We start from the raw sequence: 9406 nt of genomic DNA on the forward strand, positions 1-9406 counted from the left end.
GCCCCATTTGTACCTGTGCGAAGTCCCCTTCTTCCCTCTGGCCTGTTACAGACCCCTGCCGCTGCCCTCTCCCTGATCTATACCTCCTGGCTCCTTCTGACACAGGTCTGACGCAGGGCTTGCTGAAGTGCCGCTGTCCCTGGGGCTGGGATGGGGAGGAAAGGTCAAGTGTACCTTCAGGGCCACTGCTGGTATCATTGTTGCTGCTGTTACTGTTACCTGCCTTCAGGTTGGCCCTTGTCTCATGGTGACCCCATGCACAACATCCCCATGACCAATTGCAGATCGAACCGTTGTGATTCGTAGGTTTTTCACTGGCTGATTTTGGGGAGTAGATTGTGAGGACTTTCTTTCTTTCTTTCTTAGTCTGGAAGCTCCACTGAGACCTGTTCAACAACCTAGCAACACACAAGCCTCCACTGACAGAGGAGCCAATGGCTAGGAATCAATGAGGTGCATTGGCTGGGAATCACACCCAAGTGTCCCACATGGAAGGCGAGAATTCTACCACTGGGCCGCCACTGCTCCTAGTATTGTTGTAACCATAAGAAAAAGGTGCACACTCTAGAACAAGTTAGGAAAGGTCTCTTCCTCCAGGGCACCCACCCCAGGGCACACAGATTGGCAAGCAGACGGAGGGCTGGATTTCATCCCTTAGGTACCTTGTTGGTCTGATTCCCTTGGGCAGTGAACATCCTGTGCAACTGTACTTTCCCCATGGGCCTTGTGGGGGATGCCACTTTGTAGGGCAGGGTCGGCAAGGTTTTTCTGCAAAGAGCCAGGTTGTAAATATTTTTAGTTCTTCAAACCATATGGAAACCCTGGTGGCACAGTGGTTAAGAGCTATGGCTGCTAACCAAAAAGTCAGCAGTTCGAATCCACCAGGTGCTCCTTGGAAACCCTATGGGGCAGTTCTACTCTGTCCTATGGGCCCGCTATGAGTTGGAATTGACTCAATGGCAACGGGTTTGGTTTGTTTTTGTTTTCAGACTGTATGGTCTCTGTCCTGACTACTCAACTCCCAATGTAACGTTAAAGCAGCCATAGATGATACAGAAAAGAATGACGGTGGCCAAGTTCCAATAAAACTTTATTTATGGACACTGCAATTTGAATTTCATATCATTTTCATGAGTCATGAGTTCTTTTTACTTTCTTCTTTCAACCACTTCAACAAAAACAGATGGTAGCTGGATTTGGCCCACAAGCTATAGTTTGCCAATGCTGGTGTAGTAGAAAGAATTGGGCTCCAGTTCCAGCCCCAGCACTTATTGGCTCTATGACCTTAGGCAGGTGGCTTGCCCTCTCTGAGCCTCAGCTTGCTCATCGAAAAATGAGAATAGGAATCCCTCCCTGTGAGGGTTGTGATGAGGCTTAAAAGCAATTTGTGTAAAGCACCAAGCACAGAGTAGGTACTTAGTGAGTGGTAGCTTCTACTTTTTCTTTTAGCCCCTTTCAAAGGAACAACTGAAATGTTCAGGGCCAACTTTGTTGTTTAATGTCTCAGCTGTGCCACTGAATATTTCAAGTCGGGTCCTGACCTTGGGCCTCGTGTCTCTCATCTGAAAATGGGGGGCTTGGACCAGTCTCAAGGGACCATTCCAACTCCCACTTTGTACGAATGCTTAGCAAGGGATAGAAATTATGCAAAACCCCAAGAGTGTTTGTGTCAAGAATCTTCTGGCAAGGGCAGTGAGGAACGTGTTTTCCATATTAATGAGTCGCTCTGACTGCGGAGGAAATTCAGTAGAACATGTACTTGTCACAACTCAAAGCTGCTGGTGCAGGGGCAAGAATTGGCAGGATGCAAGGGAGGTGCAGGGCGAGTCTGTGGGAGACCCTGACCTGGGGAACCAGGCAGAGTGGGCTGTTCACTGCCTCTGCCGCTGACTGCTGTGTGACCTTGAGAAGATCACGTCCCTCTCTGAGCCTCAGTTTTCTCATCTATAAGAAAGCTGATATCTGGTGACTGTCACTGCCCCTGGAGAAACAGGAGGGAGTCACTTTCTGATTGGAGGAGACTGGTATAGGGTCGCTATGAGTCAGAATCGACTCGACGGCAGTGGGTTTGGTGTTCATTATATACAGTGGCTGTTTGTGGTCAGTGTGGTGGGGGGGCAGGAGGCAGGGATGGAGGTGTATCTGAAATCTGCTGGGCCTGGAGCTCCACACCCATGCCGGGGGTACACAGTTGCTGAAACTGTCCTGGGCTGGAAGGAGCCACCCTCTTCCTGCCCAGCTATGGGAAAGTGCTGGGTTGTCCCAACTGCTGAGAAGAGGCAGCTGGTGCTAGCTGCCAAACCTTTGGTTCTGCCTGGATCTCTGCCTCTCATCAGTGCAGGAAAGTTGCAGCATGAGGGAGGGGTCCTGCAGGCTTTGGGTATCACGGGTCCGTGGGTGAGACTTGGTCCTTTTTCTTCATGCCAGTCAGGGTGGGTGTCCATCCCCAATGCCCAGAGGACTTCCTCTAGCCAGATGTACTCGAGGGACACAGAATGCTTATAAATATTTAATTATTGTTGGAACAGAACCTAAAATTGAAAGTCAAAGAGAAAACCCATTCCTGTTGCCACTGTATTTGTTTCCTAGGACTGCCACACAGAGTACTACATATTGGGTGGCTTATAAGAACAGAAATTTATTCTTCCAGTTCTGGAGGCTGGGACTCCAAGATCAGGGTGTCAGCCATGTTGATTCCTTCTGAGTCCTCTAAGGGAGAAACTATTCCATGCCTCTCTCGTAGCTTCTGGTGACAGCAGGTGATCCTTAATGTTTTTTTGTCTTGTAAATAAATCACTCCAGTCTTTGCCTCTGTGTTCTCATGGCCATCTTCCCTCTGTGTCTCTCTATGTCTGTGTCTCCTCTCCACTTTTATGAGGACACAACTCAGATGGTGATTAGAACCTACCCTATTTCATTATGACCTTGGGTAAACTTAACTGATAACCTCCACAAAGACCCTATTTCCAAACAAGGTCACATGCAGAGGTACAGGGATTAGGACTTAACGTATGATTTGGGGGAACACCATTCAATTCATAGCAGCACGTTACACCACCCTTGAGGGCATGCTCTAGACTCCCTTCCTGTCTTAATACCATGGTGATGGAGGGCCCACACAATCTTGTGCTATTTCCTGAGCAGCTGGCCTCTCTCTCATTGTAGTGGCTGCTAAGTCCTCCCTTGCCTTATTCATTCGGTGGTCCTTCACCAAACACCCATTCTAGACAAGGTGCAGGGCCTGACCAAGGAGCCAGGGAAGAGGGATATGAGTACAGACATGTGACAAGTGCCCAGAAAGAGATGAACCTGTCAGCCTCCACTGATAGACAGGTGGTGGCTGCACGTGAGGTACGTTGGCAGGGAATCAAACCCAAGTCGCCTGCATGGAAGGGGAGAATTCTACCCCTGAACCACCACTGCCCCCATATTACCAGTACTCATTTCAAAAAGCCACTGTATGGATTAAAAGAGGGAGTAAACATAAAGCCCCTAGAAAACTGCCCGCAGTGATTGCTAGCTTGTAGTAGTTTGATGGTGTTGGGGTGGGGTGCATGGAGGAGCCCTGTGACTGGCAGAAATGTCTCCCTATTATTGTACTTGGCCATTGCTTCCAAGTTTTTGCTATTATAAGCAACCATCTGATAAACATCTTCGTGCATGAAACATTTTGTTTCTTTTAGGTTATTTCCCTAAAAATTGAGTTTCTGGAAACAGAATTACTGTCTAGAGGGGAGGGATATTTTAGCCCTTAGTTGCACTTTGCCTTGCTGTTCTCTAGCAGGCTGTGCAGGATGCCCAGCTGTCAGCTACATCTGAGGGCTTCACTTCCTTGAAGATGTGTCAGCTGCAGGGTCCTGGAAGTGCCGGGAGGCTGGCTGCTTGAGGGCGGGGGTGTAAACCACCAAGAGAAGGGGCCCCTGGGAGCTAAGCTCAAACGTAGCATCCAACAGGCATGGATCAATTCCCAGCTCCGCCATCCACAGCTGGATGACTTTGGGCAAATGGTGGACCCCTCTGAACCTTAGTTTCCACATCTATGAGTTGGGCGTGGCACTGCCTGCCTCCCGGTATGGAGTGTGATGAGTGATGGGAAATGACTTTACGAATTGCCTCCTGCACCCTGGGTTCTTTTTGATAAGCACCCACTGCCTGAGTGGGCAGGAGCTTTGGATGACCTTGAATTTGCAAAAACATTCCACAGCTTCCAGGAGAGGATTGGTCAAGCCAGCCAGTCTCAAATGGCCGTTACTGGAGGGTTCAAGCAACTGGGTGGGGTAAACACAGGGTGGGGACCTGGGAGACCTGAGTGTGACCCAAACTCTGAAGAGGTGCCGGACCACTGCCGGTCCTCCTCTGAGCGCCCTTGTGTCTGTTGTAAGATGAAGGTGGGCAGGGGTACCTCCAGCTTTGCGGTCGGGCAGACTTGGGCACGGGCAAGGGTCTGACATCAGATCACAAAATTGAGGACAACCACACAATACTAGGAATCATGGCCTAGCCAAGTTGACATATATTTTGGGGGACACAATTCAACCCATGACACATAGACATGCATCACACATACACACATATATACACACACAAAGATATACAGACACACATGCTTACACACGTACATGTTTCACATGGATGTCGTGAAAGTTAAATGAAATCATGGACATTAAATGCTTGACTCTTGAATGCTGTCACCATTTTTCTATCCTGCAGTCCTTGTTCAGCGGCAGGAAGTGGATGACGTAAAGCTGGGGGAGGGTCTGAGGGGGAAGTAGGGCTCCTCATGTCTTGACTTCCCCTTTATGCCCAACATGCTATAACATACCCAGCACTGCTTACTAGCTATGTGGCAAGTTACCTAACCTCTATGGGCCTTAGTTTCCTCCTTCACAAAATGGGAAAAATAATAGTACCTACCCCACTGGGTTGATGTGAGGATTAACTGGGTCGATACATGCAGAAGGCTTAGAGCCAGGCCCAGCGTGCAGTAAGAGCTCTGTGGATGACAGTTCCCATTTCGTTGTTGAGCACAGGCTTTGGACATTCTTTTTGCAGTGTGGAGCCCCCATCACTCCACCCACCAGCTCTGTGACCTTGGTCAGGTCACATGGCCCCTCTGAGGGCCCATCTAGCAGGGCTGTGGGGAGGGTCACAGGTCAATCACAGACTAAGTGCTCAAGGTGAGTGTTGAGTCACGCATTTTGCCTGAAGGCCTTAAAACGGACGCCCATGAGAATTGCTCAGACACACTCCTTTGTGGCTTTGGCCCTCCCAGTGGCGTGTGAATGTTTCGCCAGGGGGGCACACTCCCCCCCATCAGGCACCCACTGCCCATGCGTGTAGGTGCAATGTCACTGACCCATGAAATAGTAAAATCTTGGGGCAGGGCCAGTCTAGGCCACAGGCTGAGGCCATTCCTCTGTCAGTTCCTAATACTCCTCTGCTCCAAATCTTTCTATAGCTCTCCAGTACCTGCCAGATTATATCCAAATGCCTCATCCTGACCCTCACATTCTGGCTACAGAGTCCCTTTCTCCTCTCCTCTCCCACTTCATCCCCATTCTCCTTTCTCCTGCTGAACTAGACCATTCCCCGTCCCCAGTGCACAATCCACAGCTCTTGCCATTCCCTCTGCCAGAGGAAAGTTCCCTGCCTCCCCAGACACCCCTGTTGTATTTCCTCCCATTGCTCCAGGCCCAATTCACATGGCACCTACTCCATGTAGCCTCCCTGATTCCCAGAAACAAATACCATCTGTACTACACAGTCCTACTCACACACTCACACAGATCACACACACACTCACACAAATTACACACACACTCACGTCCAGGTGCATGTGCGCACTCACACACATACACACACTCAGGCACTCATGCATACTCACACCCCTGTGTGCTCACAGACATGTTTGCACACACTCACATACACACACTAACAAGTACACCCTCAAGCCCACGTATGCTCACGCACACCCGTGTAGTTTTGCTTCTACACTGCTATGACTTGTATGTAAGATCACTAAGTTACCTGAGACCCTGTCCTGATCATCCCACATCTCCCACAGTATTCCACACGTACTGGTTGCCCAGTACCGTTTTGTCAAATTCATTTCGTCTGCCCCACAGGAAGCAGCATAGCATAGTGGGAAGGAAAGGAGCTTTGGACAGTTATGGATTTAAATTTGAGCTCTGCCAGTGAGTGACCTGGGGGCATCAATCACCAACCAACCCGGAGCCTCAGTTTCCTGGTCTGTGAAATGGGGACACGTGTATTTACCTTGGAGTCCCTGAGTGGCTCAAACAGTTTGCTGTTGGCTACTAACTGGAAGGTTAGCATTTCAAACCCACCCAGTGGTGCCATGGAAGAAAGGCCTGGAGATCTGCTTCCATAAAAATTACAGCCAAGAAAATCCTATGGCGTTCGGTTCTACGCGGTAACACATGGGGTCACCATAAGTCGGAATTGACAAGTGGGTTATACTTACCTTGGAGTCCCTGGGTGATGCTTGGCTGCTAACTGAAAGTTTGGGCGTTCAAATCCACCCAGAGGTGCCTCAGAAAAAAAAGACCTGGAGACCTACTTCCAAAGAATCAGCCACTGAAAACCCTACAGACATACATGGAGTCATCATGAATCAGAATCAATTCCACAGCAACTTATTTCTTGTACTTACCGTATGTGACCATGGGAGATTAAATAGGAAAAGGGCTGCAGAGCACCTGGCCCAGGAGGCACCACGTGCACACCCGGTCGATGCTCGTTCTTGCCAATCATCCATTCATTCACGTCACCGGCATAATTCACACGTCTTGCTCCCTGCCAGCCCCATGGAAAGTGCTGGAGCCATAGCCAAGCCTTCCCTCAGCAAGCTCCCATTTGGCCCCAGCTGTGACCCACCAGTGTTTAGAAATGTGTGTCCTGGGAGGTTCCTAATCAAAATCCCCTTTATGGGCCTACAGCCCCCTGACCTGCATCATGTATTTCCTTTACCAAGGGAAAAAAAAGAAAAAAGGATTAATCATTTGTGCTTGTTACCTCCTAATCTCATTAGAGAAACCTTGGTGGCGTAGTGGTTATGTGCTAAGGCTGCTAACCAAAAGTTCAGCAGTTCAAATCCACCAGGTGCTCCTTGGAAACTCTGTGGGCAGTTCTACTCTGTCCTATAGGGTCTCTATGAGTCAGAATCTACTCAACAGCATCGAGTTTTTTTTTTTTTTTTTAATCTCATTAAGTCCCAAAGAAGTTCTAGGATTGGCTTTCTTGGATAATTTCAACCTTATTTGGTACAAAAGCGAACCCAGAGTGTTTGCAAAGCTCCTACAGAAAGTCTCTGCCCAGGCTCACATTAGCTTGCAAAAAGCCAACCACCCACTCACGCAGCTCTATGGATTTACGATTGGGTGTCGCCCCTGCCAGTCAGACTCTGATGGTGGGCAACTAGTTGCTGTCGAGTGGATTCTGATTCATGGCAACCTCAGAGTAGAACTGTGCTCCACAGAACTTTCAATAGCTTATTTTTCAGAAGAAGATTGCCAGGCCTTTCTTCCCAGGTGCCTCTGGGTGGGTTCCAACCTTCCACCTTTTCAGTTAGTAGTCGATTGTGTTAACAATTTGTACCGCCCAGGGATTCTGATGATGGCCGAACCCTCTGTGTTTACTTCCAGGAAATTGTGAAAGGGCCATGAGAACAAAAATTCCTTTCATGAGCAGAGGGCAGAAGTTCAGTAAATTCTCCATAATGGGTAGTACTGGTTTGTGGCAGAAAATGAAGGGGCAGCAAGACAACATTCTGCCTGGTCCTTGGCCAACTTGGTGTTCTGGAAGTGCCACCTCATGGCTTATTTTAAAACAACCCACAGTTGGGCCTGGCCTAGAGAAGAGGGTTGTCCCGGATTTTGGTGGGCACTGAAGGCTGTGGGAAAGACAGCATGTGGGTTGTGGATGGCTCCAAGGGCCTGAGCCACCCACTTCCCCACTCAAACCTCCTCTACTCCCACTTCCTCATAAAGGTGAGAAGACTTCCTTGTGACCCAGTTTCCAAAATGTAGGCCAGATTGGTGCTCTGGGTTCTCTTCATGTTGTGGGCACAGGATAAGCAATGGCCTGAGTACAGGGGTCAGTCCAGACCCTCAGCACATTCCTGCCCACCATCAGTTCTTTGAGGACTCTTATGGGCAAAGCACCTAGTGGCTCTGCCCATTGCAGGAGAATCCCTTGGAAATTTCAAAATAGTTCTATTCTCCTGTCTCATCTCATGGCTTCAACAGCCTTTTCCTTGGATGATCCCCTTTTGACAGATGAAGAGAGAGGCTTAGGAAGGGAGATGGAGTTGTCCGAGACCAACAGCAGGACAATGAAGAAACCTATAGCTGAACACAGGACTTCTGGTCCCAAGACTCATACTTTTCCCCCGTCACCCCAGCTGCCAGCTGATGCTGAGAAGGTGTTTGTTGAAATGGCAAACACCTCTCACTGCCTCTCCCAGAGTTTCTGCCCACAAGGCTCCTACAGGCTAGTAGCAGTGAATAGGTGGCCTCATGGATTGAATTGTGTCCCCCCGAAATGTGTGTGAATGTATCTAGGCCATGATTCACAGTATTGTGTGGTTGTCCACCATTTTAGGATCTGATGCGATTATCCTATGGGTTGTAAATCCTAACCTCTATGATGTTAATGAGGCAGGATTAGAGGCAGTTATGTTAATGAGGCTGGACTCAATCTACAGGATTAGGTTTTATTGAGTCAATCTCTTCTGAGATATAAAAGAGGAGAAGGACCTCATGCCACCAAGAAAGAAGTGCTGGGAGCAGAGCACATCCTTTGGACCCAGGGTCCCTGTGCTGAGAAGCTCCTAGACCAGGGGAAGATTGATGGCAAAGACCTTCCCCCAGCGCCAACAGAGAGAGAAAGCCCTCCCCTGGAGCTGGCACTCTGAATTTGAACTTCTAGCCTCCTAAACTGTAAGAGAATCCTATTTGCTAAAGCCATCCACTTGTGGTATTTCTGTTACAGCAGCACTAGAAAATTAAGGACAGGTGGTTGTAATTAGTTGCCATAGAGTTGGTTCTGACTCATGGTAACCTTGTATATAACAGAACGAAATGTTGCCTGGTCCTGTGCCATCTTCATGATTATTGGCGTGTGTCATGGATTGAATTGTGTCCCCCCAAAATACATGTCAGCTTGGCTAGGCCATGATTCCCAATATTGTGTGGTTGTCCTCCATTTTGTGACCTAATGTAATTATCCTCCATTTTGTGGTACCTTGTAAATCCTAACCTCTATATGTTAATAAGGCAGGATCAGTGTGGGGTATATCTTGAATCACAGGGTTATGAGACTTGAGTAACTCAAGTCACACCCTTGCTTGAGTCACACCTTTCATCTTACAGAAAAAAAAATTTTT

At 48.6% G+C, this 9406-nt stretch overlaps 1 protein-coding gene across 14 annotated transcripts in view; it reads left to right on the forward strand.

Annotated features, from left to right (window-relative positions):
• The window catches only part of HRH2 (histamine receptor H2), a 77430-nt gene that overhangs the window by 47713 nt on the left and 20311 nt on the right, over positions 1-9406 (forward strand). For 4 of the 14 annotated variants that reach the window (XR_010321026.1, XR_010321024.1, XR_002786495.2 and 1 more), the window contains one exon: positions 367-9406. The exons of the other annotated variants lie outside the window; for them this stretch is intronic. Coding sequence is in view for 1 of the 4 variants with exons in the window: in XM_064279167.1 (XP_064135237.1) it covers positions 367-442 (76 nt within the window). In the remaining 3 variants the exon portion in view is untranslated. The remainder of the gene's footprint in view (positions 1-366) is intronic. 14 annotated transcript variants of the gene reach the window in all.

This window comes from Loxodonta africana, chromosome 2 (assembly GCF_030014295.1).
Source record: "Loxodonta africana isolate mLoxAfr1 chromosome 2, mLoxAfr1.hap2, whole genome shotgun sequence".
NCBI lineage: Eukaryota > Metazoa > Chordata > Mammalia > Proboscidea > Elephantidae > Loxodonta > Loxodonta africana.